The sequence below is a fragment of the Limanda limanda genome, chromosome 23, assembly GCF_963576545.1.
Source record: "Limanda limanda chromosome 23, fLimLim1.1, whole genome shotgun sequence".
Lineage (NCBI taxonomy): Eukaryota > Metazoa > Chordata > Actinopteri > Pleuronectiformes > Pleuronectidae > Limanda > Limanda limanda.
The window spans coordinates 6,952,957-6,978,021 of NC_083658.1; the positions used below are offsets into that span (position 1 = coordinate 6,952,957).

A 25,065-nucleotide genomic window follows, 5' to 3' on the forward strand; every position below is an offset into this window, starting at 1 on the left:
GTGAGTTGTAGTCTTGTAAAGCTAGTGTGTGTGTGTGTGTGTGTGTGTGTGTGTGTGTGTGTGTGTGTGTGTGTGTGTTTATAATTTGTTCAATTGATCTCAAACACACACACACACACACACACACTCATTAAAAGGGGGAATCAATGTGGGAGGAGGACAGAGAGAGCAATTAGTGAGGTCTTGATGACTCAGCATTTGTTGTCGCTTGTGTGCATTTTTTCCCCTTTTCCTCATTTATTTACAACTAATTCTAATTCTGCTACTTTCCTTTAAAAGCCCTGTTTAGCCACACGGGGGCTGTTTTACAATTTGTGGCTAATTGGAGCTCGGTGCCAGTTCGCTGGGAGGTTGCAGGAGTCACAAACTCAGTAATCCATGCTTGGAGCTACAAAGATGCTGGAATGGAGTATAGATAAAATTACCAAAAAAATGTTACTATGGAACTTAAAAAGTTTGTATTGTTTTGTCAGCTTTTGCCATGTAGTGTTCGGATGAGCCTGGGCTCCATCTAACTACAGCTACAGTCGTCCTCTGGTCGTTCCCAGTCCCCCAGACTTCATACATTTGATCCTGCTTTTCAATCCCTATTTAAAACGTTGTTGTTGTTTTTTTTAACAAAAAGCTTTCAACTCTGCCTTTATTTTATTCTGCTCATATTCAGAATCATAATTTAAATAATGTTTTTACTTGAAAAGGTTTACAGCTTCCTCCTCAACTTCAAAATCAGTGAGATTAAAAGTTGTTTGAAGTGTGAGGGTTTTTTTTATTGTTGTAACTTTAGTGTGCTTTGTTCAAACTTAATTTGTGTGAATGTGGCTCAGGGGAAGGACGTGTGTAAGTGTTAAACCTAAAGAATCTGTGTTCAGTATTGAGGAGGGGAAAGATAAAGTTTTTAAAAGTAACTGGATCAATAAAGAGGATTTAAGTGGAAGGGTTTTCTATTTGTATTCATGTATTTCTGCTGACCAAAAAACTCCAGCACACTAGGTGGCGCTGATGCACCTTCAACGTCATTAAACAATACGACACACCTGTTGCATTGAACCTACTCCCTCAGGTGAATGGGAGGAGCTCAGGAGGAGGAGCTGCTACACGACAACACAAAAAACACCAACCTTCATTTTTCAGTTTAAAACGGAGACAGAGTCAGTGCTGTTTTAGACTGACGCACACGTTCCTCCCTGGTCAAAGTTCCTCTGGGATGAAAACTCTGTGAAGTGGTGAGTTAGCTTTTTCCTGTTAGCGTTAGCCTGAAGCCTGCTACCTTGATGTATTGACTCTGTTTATTGGGCGGCTGTGGCTGAGGGGGTCAAGCGGTCGTCCCCCAAACAGAAGGTCGGCGGTTTGCTCCACAGTCCTGTCCATCTGCATGCCGCAGTGCCCTTGGACAAGACACTGAACCCCTAAATTGCCATTTCACATCTTTAATTGTTTACATGTATTAGGGTGGATGACATGACGCATGATTTTTCAGTAATTAAGTGTGAATGTTTATTTAGATGCATTTAACCACTTAAACAACACATGGATTTTATGCATATTATGGTACTTTGTTTTAAACTTATGATTTTGTATGAAATGTCTGTTATGTTTTGATTATATTTTAAGGTGAATACGCAAAATGTCCTGCGGTGTGACCGTAACATAGGTGAAGCATTAAACTTACATATTAACAAAATAAACCAGAAATATCTGGAGCAGGTAATAACTGCCTTGGCATAATATTGTATATAATGACTTTATGAATATTAGGTTTTAATATGCACAAAACTAGTATATTAGTATTTACAGCAAAATAACTTTTGTAACACAAATGCTGTCCTGTGGCGTGACATGAAAAATCAGATTTTTGAAACTGCAGTTACATGGACAACTATAGGGGCCCTTAGTTTATCCCACTACCAGGAAGCCCCCCAGATGTTGGAATGTACTGTGTATGTTGAAAGGTGACTGTTAACCTCTGATTAATTTCATAAATTTCACTCTTTCTGTCAGACAATGAATGTGTCATTTTTTGTGAGTCCTGGAGTGTGACGGCTGTAGTTAAAAATGTGTAAAAAATAATGTGTAAAAAAAAATGTGTAAAAATTTAATTAAACATTAAGGTTAAACGGTGTTATTATTCAGTTGGCATAATAGCTAAGGTCAGTCTTGTATAGCAATGACTCAAAATGGCCACAAGGATGAAAATGTCCTGTGTTTTCCATAAACAATCATTGGAAATGTCCTGTGGTGTGACGGGCCGTCACACCACAGGACATTTCCAATGATTGTTTATGGAGTGTCTGCTTACACAGGTCAGGTTTTTAATGGAGTATTCACAGTTGCCCACAATATTGAGATGAGATAATACACCATCAATTATTAACTAAACACATGATCGTAAGTTTATCATCTACATCATAACCCTTCCAATAAAAAATGCACTATGTTGAACTATAACTGTTCCATTTTTATGTGTATGAACTGAACTCTGAACTTATTGTTTTCAAGTGTGAACTGGCTCAACACGGAGAAGGAGCATGAGAACAAGGAAGTGTTGGACTCAATTTTAACTTGGATAAGCAGATGGAAGAAAAGTGAACAGGTGAGTGTTAACAAACCTTTTATGAAAGTTTTACCTACACACTCTCACGCCTGGTGTTAACATCCGTCTGCTGATCACACGGCTTTAAGTTTGTCAGTTCACGTCTGTTGACAGACGTAGTTTCCATCGGATCACCAGAGACAGATATACACAGCAGGTGTGGAACAAAGTGCCTTCAACAGAGTTAACTGACAATTTCACTTTTTTATCTTCGTCACAAAGTGTTTAATAACAAAATAGTGTTTTCAGAATCATACGTGTTTCTGTGTTTGTCGTGTGTTGCGTGTGTGTGTCAGACTTGTTTGTTCTAATACCTGTGAGTACATTGTTTTTATCTTCGTCACAAAGTGTGTAGCTCCTCCCTCAGGTGAATGGAAGAGCTCAGGAGGAGGAGCTGCTACACGACACCACTAAAAACATCAACCTTCATTTTTCAGTCTACAACGGAGACAGAGTCAGTGCTGTTTTAGACTGACGCACATGTTCCTCCCTGGTCAAAGTTCCTCTGGGATGAAAACTCTGTGAAGTGGTGAGTTAGCTTTTTCCCTGTTAGTGTTAGCCTGAAGACTGCTACCTTGATGTATTGACTATGTTTATTGGGCGGCTGTGGCTGAGGGGGTCGAGCGGTCGTCCCCCAAACAGAAAGTTGGCGGTTTGATCCTCAGTCCTCGCCATCTGCATGCCGCAGTGCCCTTGGGCAAGACACTCAACCCCTAAATTGCCATTTAACATCTTTTATTGTTTATATGTATTAGTGTAATGACATTGTCACATTGCAATCATTGTCACATCTGCAGTTGCATCTGGGGACTTAAAAATGTACATTTGTTTTTTTTTCATGTGAAATATCTGTATTGTATTTATAATGCAATGTTGCAGGGTATTTCCGTGTAAGAGAATCATACAACAGACCAATGGTTGTTAAGGGAGTGTCTGTATGTGCTTATACAGGTCAGGTTTTTAATGGAGCCCAGCCAGATTATTCACAATTGCACACAGTATTGAGATAAGATAAAACACCATCAATTATTAACTGAACACATGATCGTAAGTTTATCATCTACATCATAACCCTCCCAATAAAAAAATGGACTATGTTGAACTATAACTATTGCATTTTTTTTATGTGTAAGAACTGAACTTTGAACTTATTGTTTTCAAGTGTGAACTGGCTCAACACGGAGAAGGAGAATGAGAACAAGGAAGTGTTGGACTCAATTTTAACTTGGATAAGCAGATGGAAGAAAAGTGAGCAGGTGAGTGTTAACACACCTTTTATGAAAGTTTTACTTATACACTCTCACACCTGGTGTTAACATCTGTCTGCTGATCACACGGCTTTAAGTTTGTCAGTTCACGCCTGGGGACACACGTAGTTTCCATCGGATCACCAGAGACAGATGTTAACAGCAGGTGTGGAACAAAGTGCCTTCAACAGAGTAAACTCACAATTTCACTTTTTGTCTTCATCACAAAGTGTTTAATAACAAAACTGTGTTTTTTTAATCATACGTGTTTGTGTGTGTGTCCTTTGTCGTGTGTGTGTGTCAGACTTGTTTGGCCTCATTCCTGCGACATCAGACTGAAGATGAGTGGTTATGAAGAGGAGGTGGAGGACAGAGCAGAGTCTGCAGTGTTGAGCTGTGTGTCTCTGAAGAGTGACTGGTCCATGCATCGTCCTCCTGACTTCAGTAATGAACCTGGACCCTCACATTCAAAGTAAGACTTGCTACAAACCACTGAACCACCAAACTGTCCACTTTCTCTCAGTGGCTCTCCCCAGGCTTGACGGGTAAATTATCCCTCCAAAGACTTGTGGGTCAATGGCCAGCTAGTTTTTCTGTTGAACTCCAATAAGCTGCCAACAATTTCTTAAGATCTAACCAGTTTTCACTTGAATTTAGAGATTAAATGATTCGATTTCAGAGATCGAAGAATGGAAATTGAATAAAAATGAATAATCATTAGTTGATCAGAAGAAAAATAAATCAATAACTACAGACCAGATGTTTAGTAAAACACGGTCACCTGTTAGTTCCACTTCCAGTGGATAAGCTGGTTCTTTTATCTATAAAAATGAAGATAAACTTTATTTTTATATATTTTTTTATCATTATTGTCTGTAAAAAGTTACATTATTTAAGTTACAAACAGCAGTTTTAATTTTAAAACACACACACACACACACACACAGTCATGTGATTTTCAGTAAATGCAGACAGGGGGCGGAGACATTGAAAGGGAAAAGTGTTCAGACTCTGATTTACCTGTAAGGTGCAGAGGGAGGAAATGTGAAGTCTGAGGTTGGTGAGTGTTTGAGCAACATTGCTATAATTCATTAATATAATTTTACTCTCAGACTCTTGAGTCAGTTTTCTACTAATGGATTCAGGATGAACTTCTGTCAGTCCAACACATTAAACCTGTCTCAGGTTACCTTGACAACAGTAACCTGAGACTTGAGGAGGGTTGTTATATTTGATGAAAACATGTATTTACGTACCTTGCTTCATTGTGTGTGTTTGAGCTCACAGTCAGTGTCTGTGTTTGTCCTCTCAGACTGAAGAGGAGTGGTTATGAAGAGGGAGTGGAGGACAGAGCAGAGTCTCCAGTGTCCAGCTGTGTGTCTCTGAAGAGTGACTGGTCCATGCATCGTCCTCCAGACTTCAGTAATGAACCTGGACCCTCACACACAAAGTAAGAGACGGTTTCTACTGTGAACTGATCTGAAGAGGATTTAGTTTCCACTAGTGTGGCCCCTGCATTAGGACACAGCTTCATTGAAATTGGTAACTAATCCCTCACAAGAGGGAAGAGGCCGGACCTCACTGAAACCATTTGTAGATTCACTAGATACAGGTTTTTATTTTTGATCTGCACCAAATTTCACAATCTCATGAAAACTAAATAAAAAAAAAACTCCCCTCCCCCTGATCTGGTTCATAGACCACATCGTCCACCAAGTTTACTGGTTATTAAACATACGTGGTTGAAAACAAAACCTCCTTGACAGAAGTAATGACAACCTGTCACTGTGACATTTTAGTTATTGGGAAATGTCTTCACAGAGAGAGAAAGAGGAGTCGTGCGTCTGAGGAGCAGTCGTCTTGCTGTGCTTCGTGTCAGGACGTCCTGAAGGATCAAGTCTCCACCAGCAGTGGACACTGGTTCTGCAGACAGTGCATCACCTCATACTGGGACCAGTCTGGTTCTTCAGGAGACTCCTCCTGTCCCCAGTGTGGACAAAGATCCAGAACAGGAGCTGGAGGTCAGACAGCCGGTCAGAGCAGCACTGTACATGTGTCTGCTGATGTCTTTACTTCTGACAACAGCACCTTGACCTTGACCTTGACATGTTGTTTTATTGTGTTCCTTCATACAGCATCAACATTTAACATTGTTATAAAACCACAAAGTTAAAAACTTATTTTCTGTAGTTTTTCTGTATCTGATGAAAACAATCAGCAGATTCTCAGATTCTCTGTCCTAAGTCTGACATTGTTTCTTGTCTTTCAGCAGAAAGTGCTCTGCAGGAAGTTTTAGATGAACATAGGCTCAGTCTGAGGAGGAGATGTGAACATGTGACTGAAGGAACTGATGAAAGAGGAAGTAGAACCCTCCTCAACAGGATCTACACTGAGCTCTACATCACAGAGGGACAGAGTGAAGAGGTTAATACTCAACATGAGGTGAGGCAGCTTGAGACGGCTTCCAAGATGAAGAGCCTCCACGACACTCCCATCAAGTGCCACGACATCTTTAAAGCCTCCACTGACCAGCAGAGCAGCATCAGAGTCGTCCTGACCAACGGTGTCGCTGGCGTTGGAAAAACTTTCTTGGTGCAGAAGTTCACTCTGGACTGGGCAGAGGGTTTAGAAAACCAAGATGTCCGTCTGCTGATTGTGCTTTCGTTCAGGGAGCTGAACCTGGTGAAACACCAGCAGTACAGTCTTCTCACGCTGCTCCGTGTTTTCCATCCTACATTACAGAAGCTCACGGCAGAGACGCTCGCTGTCTGTAAACCTTTGTTAATCTTTGACGGCCTGGATGAAAGCAGACCTTCTCTGGACTTCAACCACAGGGAGCTTGTGTCTGATGTCACACAGAGGTCATCAGTCAACGTGCTGCTGACAAACCTCATCCGGGGGAATCTGCTTCCCTCGGCTCTCGTCTGGATAACCTGCCGACCTGCGGCGGCCAATCTGATCCCTCCTACATGTGTTGACAGGGTAACAGAAGTACGAGGCTTCACTGACCCCCAGAAGGAAGAGTACTTCAAGAAGAGATTCAGCGATGAAGAGCTGGGCAGCAGAATCATCTCACACATCAAGGTGTCCAGGAGCCTCCACATCATGTGTGAAATCCCAGTCTTCTGCTGGATCAGTGCCTCAGTTCTGGAGCACATGTTGACCTCAGACCAGAGAGGAGAGCTGCCCAAGACCCTGACTGACCTGTACTCGTACTTCCTGCTGGTTCAGACAAAGAGGAAGAAAAACAAGTACAGTGAGGGACACGAGACGACTCCACAGCAGCTGACGGAGGCTGACAGGGACGTTCTTCTGAAGCTGGGGAGGCTGGCGTTTGAACATCTTGAGAAAGGAAACATCATGTTCTACAAAGAAGACCTGGAGCGGTGTGGTCTTAATGTCACAGAGGCCTCGGTGTACTCATGAGTTTGTACTGAGATCTTCAGAAGAGAGTGTGTGATCTTCCAGAAATCAGTCTACTGCTTTGTTCATCTGAGCGTTCAGGAGTTTCTGGCTGCAGTCTACATGTTCCACTGCTACACCCAGATGAACACAGAAGTAATTGACAGCTTCCTTGGAGAAGACTTACAATCCCGGGACTCAATGCTGAACCGTCTTCGCTGTTACCTTTCAAAGTTTTCCGACCGACTGACTTCTCTCACCCTCTGGTTAACCTCCTGAAGAGAACCATGGAGAAATCCCTCACCAGTGAAAATGGTCATCTGGACCTGTTTGTCCGCTTCCTTCACGGCCTCAGTCTGGAGTCCAACCAGAGAGTCTTAGGAGGCCTGCTGGGTCGGACAGAGAACAATCCAAACATCATCCAGAGAGTCATCGACAACCTGAAGGAGATGAAGAATGATAAAACTTCTCCTGACAGAAGCATCAACATCTTCCACTGTCTGACTGAGATGAACGACCGCTCAGTACATCAGCAGATGCAAAGGTTCCTGACGTCAGACAACATATCAAAGGAGAAACTCTCTGAGATCCACTGCTCAGCTCTGGCCTACATGCTGCAGATGTCAGAGGAGGTTCTGGATGAGTTGGACCTGAAGAAGTTCAACACATCAGACCAGGGTCGAAGGAGACTGATCCCAGCTGTGAGGAACTACAGGAAGGCACTGTGAGTTCAGAGATGATCAATAACATATTCAAGCAGTGCAGATGAGTCGTTTTTCAAATACACATTAACACGTTAAATCAATGTCATTCTTTTTGGGCAGCATAATGTTGCAGGGGTCAACACTGTTAGTGCAGCCTTTCTGTGTTGGATGTGGTGTCTGCATGGCTTCCTCCCCAAACCCAAAGATAAAGAGTTAGATTGATTGGAGACTGAAATTAAGTGTCTTGGATAAGTGGCTACTGGCTATAGTTTGTGTGTCTCTGTATACATACACAGATACATAATACATAACCCTTCCACATGGAAAGTCTGTTTCCGAGCAAACAGCTAGGAGACAACCACTGAAAAAGTGTTTTGGATGATAATCATTTCCTTCTTCTCCAGTTTCCTTTTAAACTGAAGAAGCAGGAAATATTTTCTAGTTTGACAAGATTCTCCTATCTTGTCAAACTAGAATTACCACCCTGTGTTTGTACGCCTCCGCCAACCAGTGCAGTGTCAGTGCCTTCAGGTTCCTGACATATTGCATTTACAATAATATGAGGTCACTGTAACCTTTGACCACTGAAATCTAATCAGTTTATCTTTTACTCCAACTGGTCGAAATGTGAGTACATTTCACTAAAGACAGACTTGAGATATCATGTTAAAGAGGCAAAACATGTTTTGTGACCTTGACCTTTGACCACCTGGATCTAATGAGTTCATCTGCTAGTCTAAGTGAAAGCTATTTTTAAGTTAACATGTTCATGAGGCAAAACGGGGATTTACCAGGGTGAGGGTCAAATCATCACGAGTTGTACGAATGTTGTGTTTTCAGATTTTATTCTAACAGTTTCGATACTTTTGTTTATTACAGACTCGCTGGTTGTCGACTCTCAGTGACTCACTTTGAAGTCGTGGCCTCAGCTCTGAAGTCGAACCCCTCACATCTGAGAGAACTTGATCTGAGTAGAAACGACCTGCAGGATTCAGGAGTGAATTTGCTGTGTTCTGGACTGCAGAGTCCAAACTGTCGACTGGCGACTCTAAGGTCAGGTCCTTAAATCCTCGATGTTCACCGTTCCAACTTTCTTTCTTGTTTCGTCATCATTGATTTACATTTAATAAGATTTTCACTGTTCTGCTCTGCTCACTGTCCCTCAGTCATTGTCACTCACCCAGCCTGTCAGTTACGTCCACCCTCACCAGCCCAACTCCATTCACCTGCATACACCTGCTCCTGATCACTAAGAAAGTGTCAGTATATAACATGTGGACTGAGGCCAAGCACTCGTCCTCCTCAGGGTTTCAAAAATAAGACACATTGGACAGTATAGAAACAAACAGGAAATGACTGTCAGGAGCTATCCCTTCTTTAAACGGACCAAACAAAGAGAGAAGAAGGTGATAAATTAAATAAAAGTCCGACATGTCTAATTTGGTATTTATCTTCAGGTCAGCAGCAAGTTGAGAGTCTGTGCTGACATGATGACGATCCACAATAACAGGATGACACATTCAAATATTAATGTTTCTCTATCCAGGTTGAGTCACTGCAGTCTGTCAGAGATCAGCTGTTCTTCTCTGGCTTCAGCTCTGTGGTCAAACTCCTCTCAGCTGACAGAACTGGATCTGAGTGGCAACGACCTGGAGGACTCAGGAGTGAAGGAGCTGTGTGGTTCTCTACAAAGTCCAACCTGTCGACTGAAGACTCTGACGTAACTTCACTGACAGACTTTTGTAGAAGTCTTGAAACCATTCATTAATTAATTTGTGACATTTTAGATATTTAGCTACTTGTTAAAACACATCTGTGTTTAGTTTGTGATTTCCTAAACTGATCAGCAGGACAGAGACCGGGTCCAAATAATACATTTTTAGGTTTCTTATTTTCACACATGAACTCAGTTTAATTTACAGCTAAGTTTTATGCTTTATTCAGGTTGAATAGCTGCAGACTGTCAGAGGTCAGCTGTTCTCCTCTGGCCTCAGCTCTGAGGTCAAACCCCTCTCATCTGGGAGAACTGGATCTGAGCTTCAATGACCTGCAGGACTCAGGAGTGAAGGAGCTGCTTGATCTGGAGCAGAGTTCAGACTGTCGACTGGAGACTGTGAGGTCAGTAGATGGTTGGAGTCAGTCCACACTGCTTTCATTAGTATTTTAACAAACACTCTCAGTATCACAGTAAAGATCCAGGGTCTGCACTATGAAGCAGGATGTGTGGTTAGCAGGTTAACTTCAGGTTTAGTTTTTGAAGCAGAGAGGAAGCTGCTGCATCTCTGACTCACAGCTGATAAAGTGAGTCTCTGTAAACAATTGTGTCTTCTTCTCTCGACAGATGGCGGCCGCGATCTTTGTAGAGGTGAATGTGAAGAGGACAGTGCGTGTGGACAGAGGCTGAGCTGTGTCCTGATGATCCACAGAGGCTGGAACAACAGCAGCAGCAGCTTGTGTGTAGGAGGCAGAGTTGAGACAGAGCTCCAGAGGAGGTGAGCTTCTCTGACATCAGCCAGGGAGTCCGCCATCCTCCCTGTGTGTTCCTGTGGATTTGACAGAGCATCATCAGTATCTGCTCTGCTGCTGCTCTGTCCTTTGACTCACATCTGAAGATCAACACTTCTAAATTGGTTTTGAGTGAATTTGTGTAGTCGTATGCCTTGTAAATATGTAAATATTGCACAATTGTGGCTTTGTATTTAATGCACTTTGAACAAATATTTTAATAATGGACATAAATATAGTCAGGTGGAAAGTTACATATTTTACTGTCCTCAGGAACATGCATCCAAAAATGGCTCGATATGGCCCCTTAAATTTTCGATGAGGGTTTTCCTACCCCTTTACTTTCGCCTAGAGTAGAGGAAGAAAAGAAGTAATTTGCCACCCATGTGTATCATGCCCAGATGCACAAAAAAGTATTATCACTTTATGCCACACCCAACAGGAAATCTGCCATTTTGGATTGAAAATTAAATTAGGCTTGATTTTTTGCATTTGGACACCACCTACGAAATCTTATTGTGCCCACTGAGTTTATTTTATGTTGGATGGTGCCCACTGAGAGTATCTGTCCAATCAGCACCAAAATTCTCACATAGGAGAATGATCTCTGACAGTTGCTCTCAATTTAAAAGAATGTCAATGTATGAAATTCCTCTCTTTATGAAGATGTTGAATGAAAGTGGCCTTTCTCATTGCATTTGAATGTATCTTATTTCTCAGCTTTTTACACTCACTTTTCTAAACCAATTTTGCTTTATTCTGAGTGAAAGGCCACTTTATTGAAAGATGTCCAATTTTTCTAATAATAAGACCTGTTGTGATTTTTTAAATTTAGATAAGATTCTACACCAAATATTTTCAAGAAATTCGAATTTGATATACATTTTTGGCACCTTTATGAAATGTGTAAGGTAATTTGTTTCTGAATCATCATTTACCAGACATGTAATGTATTACTTTGTCACTATGTGGTCATCTGATGGCGTGGACCATGATGATTAGCGGGCTGGGTCCAGCGCCGCCTGACGGATGCAGGGAGTGTCATGTTCTCCTTATGCTAAGCAATTTGTAGCTTTGTTAGGAAAGATTTTAGACAAATAAAACTTTACTTCTCATGTTTTGTATACTTCCAGATAAGCCACCAGTGCATTTTTGTATTCCAAGCTATGAACAAATGTGTGCGTGTAGAATTGAAACACAGAAATTCTATCTGGATGCAAACTTCTAGAAATCGCAGATCAGTTGTGATTTTACACAGGAAAACACGATTAAATTGTTTTTATGCAAAGACATGACATTACTGTTTGTTTGTAGTGTTTCGCATGTTTTTCTTTTCCCACCCTGAACATGACACTTCTGACATCATCCTTCACCACAGTCCCAGAGAGCAGAGCTCCAGGGAAACATTCAAACATTAACTCAGCGCAGCCTCTGATCCAGATGTGAGTTTGTTTTTTTTAACAAAAAGCTTTCAACTCTGTCTTTATTTTATTCTGCTCATATTCAGAATCATAATTTGAATAATGTTTTTACTTGAAAAGGTTTACAGCTTCCTCCTCAACTTTAAAATCAGTGAGATTAAAAGTTGATTGAAGTGTGAGTTTTTTTTTATTGTTTTAACTTTAGTGTGCTTTGTTCAAACTTAATTTGTGTGAATGTGGCTCAGGGGAAGGACGTGTGTAAGTGTTAAACCTAAAGAACCTGTGTTCAGTATTGAGGAGGGGAAAGATAAAGTTTTTAAAAGAAACTGGATCAATAAAGAGGATTTAAGTGGAAGGGTTTTCTATTTGTATTCATGTATTTCTGCTGACCAAAAAACCCCATCACACTAGGTGGCGCTGATGCACCATCAACGTCATTAAACAATACGACACACCTGTTGCAGGTGAACCTACTCCCTCAGGTGAATGGGAGGAGCTCAGGAGGAGGAGCTGCCACACGACACCACAAAAACATCAACCTTCATTTTTCAGTTTAAAACGGAGACAGAGTCAGTGCTGTTTTAGACTGACGCACACGTTCCTCCCTGGTCAAAGTTCCTCTGGGATGAAAACTCTGTGAAGTGGTGAGTTAGCTTTTCCCTGCCTGAAGCATGCTACCTTGATGTATTGACTCTGTTTATTGGGCGGCTGTGGCTGAGGGGGTCGAGCGGTCGTCCCCCAAACAGAAAGTCGGCGGTTTGATCCTCAGTCCTCTCCATCTGCATGCCGCAGTGCCCTTAGGCAAGACACTGAACCCCTAAATTGCCATTTCACATCTTTATTGTTTACATGTATTAGTCAAATGTCATTTTGTTACATTGCAGGAACCATGTCATGTGAGATGTCAGTATTATATTTATGATGCAATGTTGCAGGGTTTTTCCGTGTTCCGAGAATCATACAACAGACCAATACCTGTTAAGGGAGTGTCTAGCCTGTGGAGCCTAGCCAGATTATTCACAATTGCACACAGTACTGAGATAATATAAGACTACATCAATTATTAACTGAACACATGATCGTAAGTTTATCATCTACATCATAACCCTCCCATCAAAAAATGGACTACGTTGAACTATAACTATTGCATTTTTATGTGTATGAACTGGACTCTCTTATTGTTGTGCAAACTGGCTCAACATGGCGCATGAGAACAAGGAAGTGTTGGACTCAATTTTAACTTGAATAAGCAGATGGAAGAAAATTGAGCAGGTGACTGTTAAAACACCTTTTATGAAAGTTTTACTTACACACTCTCACGCCTGGTGTAAACATCCATCTGCTGATCACACGGCTTTAAGTTTGTCAGTTCACGCCTGGTGACACACGTAGTTTCCATCGGATCAACAGAGACAGATGTAAACAGCAGGTGTGGAACAAAGTGCCTTCAACAGAGTTAACTCACAATTTCACTTTTTTATCTTCGTCACAAAGTGTTTAATAACAAAACAGTGTTTTCAGAATCATACGTGTTTCTGTGTGTGTCGTTTGTCGTGTGTTGCGTGTGTGTGTCAGACTTGTTTGTTCTAATACCTGTGAGTTCATTGTTTTTATCTTCGTCACAAAGTGTTTAATAACAAAACAGTGTTTTCAGAATCATACGTGTCGTGTGTGTGTGACTTGTTTGTCCTCATTCCTGTGAGTTCATTGTTTTTATCTTCTCAGACTGAAGATGAGTGGTTATGAGAAGGAAGTGGAGGATAGAGCAGAGTCTACAGTGTTCAGCTGTGTGTCCATGAAGAGTGACATGTCCAAACGTCGTCCTCCAGACTTCAGTAATGAACCTGGACCCTCACATTCAAAGTAAGAGACTTGCTACAAACCTGTGAACCACCAAACTGTCCACTCTCTCTCAGTGGCTCTCCCCAGGCTTGATGGGTAAATAATCCCTCCAATGACGTGTGGGTCAATTGGCCAGTTAGTTTTTCTGTTGTATTCCAATAAGTTGCCAACAATTTCTTAAGATTCTAACCGATTTACACTTGAATTTAGAGATAAAATGATTAGATTTCAGATTACACACACACACACAGAGTCATGTGATTTCCAGTAAATGCAGAAAGGAGGCGGAGACATTGAAAGTGAAAGTGTTCAGACTCTGTTTTATCTGCAAGCTGCAGAGGGAGGACATGTGAAGTCTGAGGCTGGTGGGTGTTTGAGCAACATTGATATAATTCATTAATATAATTTGACTCTTAGAGATTCTTGAGTCAGTTTTCTACTCGAAGATTCAGGATGAACTTCTGTCAGTAAAAGAACAGTCCAACACATTGAACCTACAATTGTCTCAGGTTACCGTGACAACAGGGAAACGGTGTAGGAGGGTTGTTATGTTTGATGAAAAAATGTATTACGTACCTTGCTTCATTGTGTGTGTTTGAGCTCGCAGTCAGTGTCTTTGTTTTTCCTCTCAGACTGAAGATGAGTGGTTATGAGGAGGAAGTGGAGGACAGAGCAGAGTCTACAGTGTTCAGCTGTGTGTCTATGAAGAGTGACATGTCCAAACGTCGTCCTCCAGACCTCAGTAGTGAACCTGGACCCTCACATTCAAAGTAAGAAACTACTGTGAACTGATCTGAAGATGATTTAGTTTCTACTAATGTGGCCCCTGCATTAGGACACAGCTTCATTGAAATTCGTAACTAATCCCTCAGAAGAAGGAAGAACTCGGACCTCATTGAAACCTTTTTTAAATCCACTAGATACAGATATTTATTTTTGATCTGCACCAAATGTCTCACACTGGTTCACAGACCACATAGTCCAACCAAGTTTACTGGTAATCGTTATAATCCCACTAGCGAACAAACAAACCAACCAACACACAAAAAAACATACAGGGGTGAAAACAAAACCTCATTGACAGAAGTAATGACAACCTGTCACTGTGACAGTTTTAGTTATTGGGAAATGTCTTCACAGAGAGAGAACGAAGATTCATGTTTCTGAGGAGGAGCAGTCGTCCTGCTGTGCTTCGTGTCAGGACGTCCTAAAGGATCCAGTCTCCACCAGCTGTGGACACTGGTTCTGCAGACAGTGCATCACCTCATACTGGGACCAGTGTGGTTCTTCAGGAGACTCCTCCTGTCCCCAGTGTGGACAAGGATCAACAACAGATGCTGGAGCTCAGACAGCCGGTCAGAGCAATACTCTACATGTGTCTGCTGATGTCTTCACTTCTGACAACAGCACATGTTGTTTTATTTTGTAACTTCATACAGCATCAACATTTAAAAATCGTTATAAACCCACAAAGTTAAAACCCTTTTATTTTCTGTAGTTTTTCTGTATCTGATGAAAACAATCAGCAGATTCTCTGTCCTAAGTCTGACATTGTTTCTTGTCTTTCAGAAGATCATGCTCTGCAGGAGGTTTTAGATGAACATAAGCTCAGTCTGAGGAAGAGATGTGAACATGTGACTGAAGGAACTGATGAAACAGGAAGTAGAACCCTCCTCAACAGGATCTACACTGAACTCTACATCACAGAGGGACAGAGCGAAGAGGTTAATACTCAACATGAGGTGAGGCAGCTTGAGACAGCGTCCAAGATGAAGAGCCTCCAGGACACTCCCATCAAGTGCCACGACATCTTTAAAGCCTTAGCTGACCAGCAGAGCAGAATCAGAGTCGTCCTGACCAATGGCGTCGCTGGCATTGGAAAAACCTTCTTGGTGCAGAAGTTCACTCTGGACTGGGTAGAGGGTTTAGAAAACCAAGAGGTCCGTCTGCTGATTGTGCTTTCGTTCAGGGAGCTAAACCTGGTGAAAGACGAGCAGTACAGTCTTCTCAAGCTGCTCCGTGTTTTCCATCCAGCTTTACAGAAGCTCACGGCAAAGATGCTCCATGTCTGTAGACCTTTGTTCATCTTTGACGGCCTGGATGAAAGCAGACTTTCTCTGGACTTCCACGACAGGAAGGCTGTTTCTGATGTCAGGAAGCGCTCATCAGTCAATGTGCTGCTGACAAACCTCTTCCGGGGGAATCTGCTTCCCTCGGCTCTCGTCTGGATAACCTCCAGACCTGCGGCGGCCAATCTGATCCCTCCTACATGTGTTGACAGGTTAACAGAAGTACGAGGCTTCACTGACGCCCAGAAGGAAGAGTACTTCAAGAAGAGATTCAGCGATGAAGAAGAGCTTGGCAGCAGAATCATGTCACACATCAAAGCGTCCAGGAGCCTCCACATCATGTGTCAAATCCCAGTCTTCTGCTGGATCAGTGCCTCAGTTCTGGAGCACATGTTGACCACAGACCAGAGAGGAGAGCTGCCCAAGACCCTGACTGACCTGTACTCGTACTTCCTGCTGGTTCAGATAAAGAGGAAGAACAACAAGTACGGTGAGGGACACGAGACGACTCCACAGCAGCTGAGAGAGGCTGACAGGGACATTCTTTTGAAGCTGGGGAGGTTGGCATTTGAACATCTTGAGGAAGGAAAGATCATGTTCTACCAAGAAGACCTGGAGCGGTGTGGCCTTAATGTCACAGATGCCTCGGTGTACTCAGGAGTTTGTACTCAGATCTTCAGAAGAGAGAGTGTGAGCTTCCACAAATCAGTCTACTGCTTTGTTCATCTGAGCATTCAGGAGTTTCTGGCTGCAGTCTACATGTTCCAGTGTTACACCCAGATGAACACAGATGTCATTGATAGCTTCCTTGGAGAAGACTTACAATCCCGGGACTCAATGCTGAACCGTCTTCGCTGTTACCTTTCAAAGTTTTTCCGACCGACTGACTTCTCTCACCCTCTGGTTAACCTCCTGAAGAGAACCATGGAGAAATCCCTCACCAGTGAAAATGGTCATCTGGACCTGTTTGTCCGCTTCCTTCACGGCCTCAGTCTGGAGTCCAACCAGAGAGTCTTAGGAGGCCTGCTGGGTCGGACAGAGAACAATCCAAACATCATCCAGAGAGTCATCGACAGCCTGAAGGAGATGAAGAATGATAAAACTTCTCCTGACAGAAGCATCAACATCTTCCACTGTCTGACTGAGATGAACGACCGCTCAGTACATCAGCAGATGCAACAGTTCCTGACGTCAGACAACATATCAAAGGAGAAACTCTCTGAGATCCACTGCTCAGCTCTGGCCTACATGCTGCAGATGTCAGATGAGGTTCTGTATGAGTTGGACCTGAAGAAGTTCAACACATCAGACCAGGGTCGACGAAGACTGATCCCAGCTGTGAGGAACTACAGGAAGGCACTGTGAGTCAATAACATATTCAATCAGTGCAGATGAGTCGTTTTTCAAAATATCTAATATGAGGCCAATGTAACCTTTTGACCACTGAAATCTAATCAGTTTATCTTTGACTCCAACTGGTTGAAATGTGAATAAATTCCCTAAAGACAGACTAGAGATATCATGTTCAAGAAGAAAGAACAGGTTTAAATGACCACCCAGATCTAATGAGTTCATCTGCTAGTCTAAAGGAAAGGTGTTAGCCTGTTCATGAGGCAAAAAGGGGATTTACCAGGGTTAGGGTCAAATCATCACGAGTTGTACGAATGTTGTGTTTTCAGATTTTAATCTAACAGTTTGGATACTTTCATTAATTACAGACTGGCTTGTTGTCGACTCTCAGAGACTCACTGTGAAGTCGTGGCCTCAGCTCTGAAGATGAACCCCTCACATCTGAGAGAACTGGATCTGAGTACAAACGACCTGCAGGATTCAGGAGTGAAGCTGCTGTGTTCTGGACTGGAGAGTCCAAACTGTCGACTGGAGACTCTAAGGTCAGATCCTTAAATCCTTGAACGTTCACTGTTCCAACTTTCTTTCTTATTTCGTCATTATTCATTTACATTTAAGTAGATTGTCACTGTCCCTCACCCGCCCGGTGCCATTCACCTGCATACACCTGCTCCTGATCACTAATAAAGTGTCATTGTATAAGATGTGGACTGAGGCCGAGCACTCGTCCTCCTCAGGTTATCAAAAATAAGACACATTCTTATTGAAACACGTTGGACAGTATAGAAACAAACAGGAAGTGACTGTCAGGAACCATCCCTACTTTAAACAGTCTAAACAAAGACAGAAGAAGGATCAATTTAATTATAGTCTGATAAGTCTAATTTGATGTTTATCTCCAGGTCACGAACCGTTCAGCAGCATGTTGAGTCTGTGTGGACATGATGACGATCTACAGTAACAGGAGGACACATTCTATTCTAATATTCACATTTCTTTGTCCAGGCTGAGTCACTGCAGTCTGTCAGAGATCAGCTGTTCTTCTCTGGCTTCAGCTCTGAGGTCAAACCCCTCTCATCTGACAGAACTGGATCTGAGTGGCAATGACCTGGAGGACTCAGGAGTGCAGGAGCTGTGTGGTTTTCTACAAAGTCCAACCTGTCGACTGGAGACTCTGAAGTCAGTTCATTGGCTGACTTTTCTAGATCTCATATCTATAATACAGCCTTTATACCCAATTAACTAATTAAATACTGATTTAACGTAATTCCTTTTCATACATAACTTGAATCCATTCATCCATTAATTTGTGACATTTAAGATATTCAGCTACTTGTTAAAATCCATTATGTTTAGTTCTGGATTTCCTAAACTGATCTGCAGGACAGGGTCCAAATAATATATTTTTGTTGAATCAGGACTGTTTTTATTCCAACATGTCTGATTTCATATTTATCTTCCATGTTATGAGTCTCTGCTGACATGAATATGTTTGTTTTTTTCACACATGAACTCAGTTTAATTTACAGGTAATTTTGATTCTTTATTCAGGGTGAATGGCTGCAGACTGTCAGAGGTCAGCTGTTCTTCTCTGACTTCAGCTCTGAGGTCAAACCCCTTTCATCTGAGAAAACTGGATCTGAGATACAACGACCTCCAGGACTCAGGAGTGAAGGAGTTGCTTGATCTGGAGCAGAGTTCAGACTGTCGACTGGAGACTCTGAGGTCAGTAGATGGTTGGAGTCACGCTGCTTTCATCTGTATTTTGCTAAACACCATCAGTATCACAGTTATGATCCAAGGTCTGTACTATGAAGCATGTTGACTTATCGTGGTAAATCACCAGGTTAAGTTGGAGAACAACCCGTATAAAAGCTCCGCTTACTGACCAATGTTACTCTTCCAGTTGTTGGTGCACATTCTTCTTAAAGGGAAGGATAAGAGAAGTTTAAAATCAATGTCTGGTTGGTTAAGTCGATCTAACGCCACTAAACGAACCCTGTACATCTCAATCTCTGTTTCCAGTTGCTCCAGGCTCATCTGGTCACAAGATACCAAATGCACTCAGTCAGGTTCCTGAAAATACGTCCATGTGTTTTTATTGAGTAGTGATGTCAAAGGTTTCCACCACAGTGTGTCCTCAGATTCAGTGCAGATAGTGTGTGTCAAACTAAAGCTCGTCATTGAGGCCACAGCTTGGGATTCAAACGTTCGTCATTTATAACCATTACGTCAATCTTGCGCCACTTGGGCACATGAAGCAGAGAGGAAGCTGCTCCACCTCTGAACAGGACTGAAGTTCCTGCTGCTCTTTATTCTGGATGTGCTGCGTCAATGAGTCACAGCTGATGAAGTGAGTCTCTTTAAACACTGTTGTCTGCTTCTCTCAACAGATGGCAGCCGCTGTCTTTGTGAAAGTGAATGTGAAGAGGACAGTGCGTGTGGACAGAGGCTGAGCTGTGTCCTGATGATCCGCAGAGGCTGGAGCAGCAGCAGCAGCTTGTGTGTAGAGTGGCTCTGACTGGGCCTTGTTGCTGGGAGGCAGAGGGGGGGACAGAGGTCCAGAGGAGGTGAGCTGCTCTGACATCAGCCTGACAGGGAGTCATCAACCACACAGGGGGTCCACCATCCTCCCTGTGTGTTCCTGTGGATGTGACAGAGCATCATCAGTGTATCTGCTCTGCTGCTCTGTCCTTTGACTCACATCTGAAGATCAACACTTCTAAATTGATTTGAGTGAATTTGCAACATTTTTTTCGACCTATTCCTCAATTCATGATCTTTACCGCTTGTAAAGCTCCACCCAGAAAGACCCCATCTGTTCTTCATCACTAGTAGCTGTAGTCGTATGCCTTGTAAATATGTAAATATTGCCAAATCTGGGTTTGTATTTAATGCACTTTAAACAAATATTTTAATAATGCACATAAATATAGTCATATATATTTGTATTTATCTTATTTCTCTGCCTTTTTATGCACACTTTTCTCAACGAAATGTTTATTTTAAGGGTGAAGTCCCACTTTATTGAAAGATGTCCAATTTGTGTCATAAGACCTGTTGTGCTTTTTTCGTGTTACGAAGTGGTAACTTTTGGATGAGATTCTTCACCAAATATCTTCAAGAAATTAAAATTCGATATACATTTTTTGCACCTTTATGAAATGTGGAAGGTAATTTGTTTCTGAATCATTTACCAGACATGTAATGTATTATTTTGTTACTGTGTGGTCACCTGATGGCGTGGACCATTATGATTAGTAGGCTGGGTTCAGCGCCGCCTGACGGATGCAGGGAGTGTCATGTTCTCCTTTTGTTAAGCAATTTGTAGCTTTGTTAAGAAAGATTTTAGACAAAGAAAACTTTACTTCTCATGTCTTGTATGCTTACAGATAAAGTCACCAGTGCATGTTTGTATTCCAAGCTATGAACAAATGTGTGCGAGTAGAATTGAAACACAGAAATTCTATTAGGATGCAAACTTCTAGAAATCGCAGATAAGTTGTGAGTTTACACAGGAAAATACGATTAAATTGTTTTTATGCAAAGACAAAACATTACTGTTTGTTTTGAGTGTTTCTCATGTTTTCCTTTTCCTGCCCTGAACCTGACACTGCTGACATCAATCCTTCAGCACAGCCCCAGAGAGCAGAGCTCCAGGGAAACATTCAAACATTAACTCAGCACAGACTCTGCTGCCTACAGCCTCAACCTGTGCAACCTGAGACCTGTGACTGGGATCAAGTGAAAATTTGTTAAAAATAAAACATCAGCGCAAACGTGTTTTCAAACTGCAGCTTTATTGTTCAGTTTACTGTTACCTTGCAAATAAAAATGCACTGCTGCCATCTAGTGGTATAAATGTTAAATTACTGCAGGTCTATGTTTATGCATATTGTACATGTACAACATATAATTATTGATTTATATAAGTATTCTTTGAACAGGTTCCAGTTTTTTATTAATTAAGATGTGTTCTGTTTCACTAAATTCACTAATTATATTTTTTATCTTATTTCGAGAATAATACTAAATATGCGGTACATACAGTGTTGTTATTTTAATCTCAAATTGTAATTTTCCTTAGTGGGACAAGTTATTATCATATTTGACCAGTAGGTGTCAGGCTTTCTGCAGCTCAGGCTGCTCAGTGCGCAGAGGAAACACTGCAGGCATCACGAATGGATACTTTTCAAAATAAGAGCCTCCACCAACCGATCGGCTTGTGCAACAAAGGTGTCTCGTCTGAAACGGACGAGACTTTTATTTTTGGGGGGGACCTGTTTAACCGGAACCCACATTTGTCACTCCCATGCGTAACTTGATGCATCTTTACATGACAACGTCGAGAGGCTGGTCCCCGCGTCACACACTGGTCACACACACCATCACCTGAGTGTGTGTGTCTGTGTGTGTGTATTTTACTGCAAGAGCGGCTACGCACTTGGACGCAAACACATCCACGGACACGATGTGACACTCCGCCGTGCGTAATTTACGCATTTGGAGAGCGGTGCGCACTGGATACGTGCCCTTGCACCGCGGGGATCCGGCTGGTTCGGGGGACGCCTGCTGCTGCTGGGGTGAGAGTCCAGGGATGCTGCGGCTCGTCTGGCTGCCGGAGTGCCGCCGGGCAACGTGATTTGACTCATCACCAGGGGAATCTCCCGCTATGCATCACTCAGGGGACGTCTGAGCCTCTCCTGCGGTGGTCTTCCTCTTTCCCCAGCCTGCAAGATGGGGAATAGTTTCTCCAACCTGGCTGCATTCCAGTCCCTGCACATAGTCATGCTGGGGCTGGACTCCGCAGGTAAAACCACCGTGCTGTACCGGCTGAAATTCAACGAGTTCGTGAACACGGTGCCCACCATCGGCTTCAACACGGAGCGGATCCGGCTGGGGGGCGCGGGGGCCTCCAGGGGCATCAGCTGCCACTTCTGGGACGTCGGGGGCCAGGAGAAGCTGCGGCCCCTGTGGAAGCCCTACAGCCGCTGCACGGACGGCATCGTGTACGTGGTGGACTCCGTGGACGCCGAGAGGCTGGAGGAGGCCCGGACCGAGCTGCACAAGATCACCCGCTTCTCGGAGAACCAGGGGACCCCGCTGCTGGTCATCGCCAACAAGCAGGACCTGCCCCGGGCGCTGGATGTCGGGGAGATCGAGAGGCAGCTGGCCCTGGGCGAGCTGAGCCCCTCCACCCCGTACCACGTCCAGCCGGCCTGCGCCATCATAGGAGAGGGTCTGGACGAGGGCATGGACAAACTGTATGAGATGATAGTGAAGAGGAGGAAGTCGCTGAAGCAGAAGAAGAAGAGGCCGTGATGACACTTATGGATGATTGATTGGGTGGCAAAAAAATAACCAGATTAATCATATCTATAGAAATATTCTAGGATGGATTCTAATGATATTTTTAAAGTGATAGAATACGTAGCAGATAAACAAGCACCATGAAGCATAAATATCATTGTTATGACTTGCAGAAACATTGCAAGTCTCCATGAATGATGGCAAAATATATATATACAGTGATGCCACACGCAGTATAAACTCATCCACATTCATATGCTCCAATAGGAATGTAAGAGAGGGACGCAGCTCAGATAAAACGCCTGATTTCTTTGACTTTATTTGCAGTAAACAAGTAGATGATCTTGTGATGTGAACTCTCAAAATAATCAGAACAAATCCATGGGAAGATAGTGATGTTTGCCTTGATTGACGACTGTTCGTAGCTCCTGTAGAGGGAGGTGGTGTGTCTATGAACTGTGGTAAGTCCCTGACATGGGGGATATTAATATGATTGCTTCATTAGGGGGCCTGCTAGAGCAGAGATGTGGTATAGAGAGTGCAGACCTACTGGCAGGGCTCCCTGTTGCTGCTGCTGGTGGTGCTGGTGTGAGCCGTGCACAGATGTGTTGTAAATGGGATTAGGGACGCACTGGTGCACAGGCTGGTGTTCAGAGCCGTGGGATGGTGTTACGCCAAAGACGACTCCCCTGGGAAGACACACAAACTGCTCTGTCTCCTCCATCCTCCAGGGTTTGGTAGTTTATTGCCCCTCCCTGCCACTTTGAGGTGAAAATATAAATCCAGAAGTGAACGAATCAGACTGTAGCATTTATTACACCAATTATCTCTTTGCAGGAAGCAAGCTGTTTTTGAAAGTGAATAGCAAAATGGCAGTGTTTGAATCTTACCCCGTGACCAACCCCTGACTTTCCAGGCTGTGTGTCTTATCCCAGAGAGGCCCTCTTTGATCCCCCCCCTCCTTGAGCTCTTCAGCTCTGTGAACAGCTGATTCTGTCTTTACACAACACAGCAGATGTCTGCCTGGGACTGTATTGACCATTTTATCTCTGCTTCCTCTGATTCTTTGCACTCGTCTCATGGTTCTCCTCCTGATTTACAGTGAGATTGTTCAGCTGTTCCTGTGGTGATGCTGCTTTTCTTCCATGAAAAATAAGCAGTTGCCATTTCCTAGTTTCCAGTGGGGTATATTTGCTACAGAAAGTCCTACAAATAATCTCCGACGGCAGCAATTTGATGACAAATAATTGCACATAAACCACTTTCATGGCCAGAACAAAGATAACATGTGAACAATAGCTTGTCTTGTTTTATAGAACAGATCCTTTAGTTTGAAGAGTAAATCTAAATCTAGCGTGAATGTTGAAGTTGAGGCTGTAACTACTCTTTGTTTGCTTTAAGTGGAATTCCCTATACACTTCTGACCAGGAGATCCTTAAGATTAATGTTTAATCAACTGATTATTTCAGTCCTAGTTTCTTCTCCTTTTTCCCTAGTGTCTGATTTCACTGTTTATATCATCCGCCATCTCAAAATGTTCATACTTTTTTTCCTGATGACAAAAAGAACACGTTTCGTAGTCGTCATCATAAAAGGAAAATATTTCAAACATAAATTCAGATAAACTTAAAAGGTCAGGATTGTTGGAAAAAACATATTTATAATTTTAATTGTGAATCAGCTGTTTGTCAGAGTTGTCGAGAACGTTTATGTGCGTGCACCCCCGCCCTGTGTCGACCTGCTGGCGGTGACATGACGGCGACCGGGGGGGAAAGTGTCTTCCAGTAATGACGACGTAGTGAAACCAACCAACAGGCTGGAACCTGTTCAGCTGCTTCTACACAATGACCCTTTCTCTTATTGGATGAAACTTTATCCTCAACTTGTCCTCCAGTTAAATGATGAACCGAAACCTTGTGTATGTTTGAATCAAATTTATCCCCTGACCACAACAGTGTTAGCATTGAGCCCTCCCTATTTTAAGTAGATGTTTAAGGCGTAAGTGACAGCTTGAAGAATAGTTCGTATGAAGCAACTGACATTAGAAGTTGGTCTATAGTCTTAAGAATTGTTGAATGTCTCAAATGGACTCATCTAATGCGTTCATGTCAAAACAAAACAGAAAACAAGACAAATGCTGCAGCTTTATGTCCGCAAATAATTCTAAACCACACACTGCAGCATGTTGCTCGAAATTTCCGACATCATACCTATACTTGCCACCAGGGGGCAGTGATTAATGGTTTTATTTTGCAGTCACTATGTAATGTTTGCGGGCACAAATGCGACGTGGACGTGGCAAATCCGTCTCCTGTGATCAGTCGAGCTGTGATCCGACTTTGCATGACAGCCACAATTTCAGACAATGTAAATTATACAGTGTAGTGTTACAGCCAAGATACAGCAAGACCAAACAATGTATGACATGCCAAAAGGGGGAGGAAAAAAAAGTATTTTTGGGATTAAACTCTTTGTAATTGAGCTTGTTCGTTGTCTGGTTTGTATTTTGTTTCCAAAGATTTATTCAGGTCTGAATATTATCACAGTATAAACCCACTATCTTCGCTTATTTGCTAACTCAAGCAATATATTTACATTTTTATTAACCTTTGACCACCGAGATCA

At 42.6% G+C, this 25,065-nt stretch overlaps 2 protein-coding genes and 1 pseudogene across 4 annotated transcripts; all 3 read left to right on the plus strand.

The window, feature by feature from the left end:
• Positions 1-1,144: 1,144 nt before the first annotated feature.
• LOC132996459 (NLR family CARD domain-containing protein 3-like) lies at positions 1,145-11,736 on the plus strand (annotated as a pseudogene).
• Positions 11,737-13,391: 1,655 nt separating this feature from the next.
• Positions 13,392-20,939, plus strand: LOC132996458 (protein NLRC3-like). 3 transcript variants are annotated; one of them, XM_061066738.1, is made up of 8 exons: positions 13,392-13,732; positions 14,344-14,481; positions 14,852-15,066; positions 15,281-17,141; positions 17,499-17,672; positions 18,136-18,309; positions 18,682-18,855; positions 19,524-20,939. In XM_061066738.1, the coding sequence occupies exons 1-8, from the start codon at positions 13,602-13,604 to the stop codon at positions 19,543-19,545; spliced, it is 2,889 nt and encodes a 962-aa protein (XP_060922721.1). In that variant the 5' UTR covers positions 13,392-13,601; the 3' UTR covers positions 19,546-20,939. The 3 variants fall into 3 exon arrangements, with proteins under 3 accessions (XP_060922721.1, XP_060922722.1, XP_060922723.1); XM_061066739.1 differs by having other exon boundaries at positions 15,284-17,141; XM_061066740.1 differs by lacking the exons at positions 17,499-17,672; positions 18,136-18,309; positions 18,682-18,855; positions 19,524-20,939 and having other exon boundaries at positions 15,281-17,145.
• Positions 20,940-21,488: 549 nt separating this feature from the next.
• arl4ca (ADP-ribosylation factor-like 4Ca) lies at positions 21,489-24,921 on the plus strand. Its single transcript, XM_061066849.1, has one exon. The coding sequence runs from the start codon at positions 21,868-21,870 to the stop codon at positions 22,450-22,452; it is 585 nt and encodes a 194-aa protein (XP_060922832.1). The 5' UTR covers positions 21,489-21,867; the 3' UTR covers positions 22,453-24,921.
• The last annotated feature ends 144 nt before the right edge of the window (positions 24,922-25,065 follow it).

Excerpts from the sequence above, each read along its gene's own strand:
- LOC132996458 (XM_061066738.1), top strand. The coding sequence starts at position 13,602 with ATGAGTGGTTATGAGAAGGAAGTGGAGGATAGAGCAGAGTCTACAGTG. Across the intron at positions 15,067-15,280 it reads TGCTGGAGCTCAGACAGCCG|AAGATCATGCTCTGCAGGAG; the intron begins GTCAGAGCAATA and ends CTTGTCTTTCAG. Across the intron at positions 18,856-19,523 it reads TGTCGACTGGAGACTCTGAG|ATGGCAGCCGCTGTCTTTGT; the intron begins GTCAGTAGATGG and ends TTCTCTCAACAG.
- arl4ca (XM_061066849.1), top strand. The coding sequence starts at position 21,868 with ATGGGGAATAGTTTCTCCAACCTGGCTGCATTCCAGTCCCTGCACATA.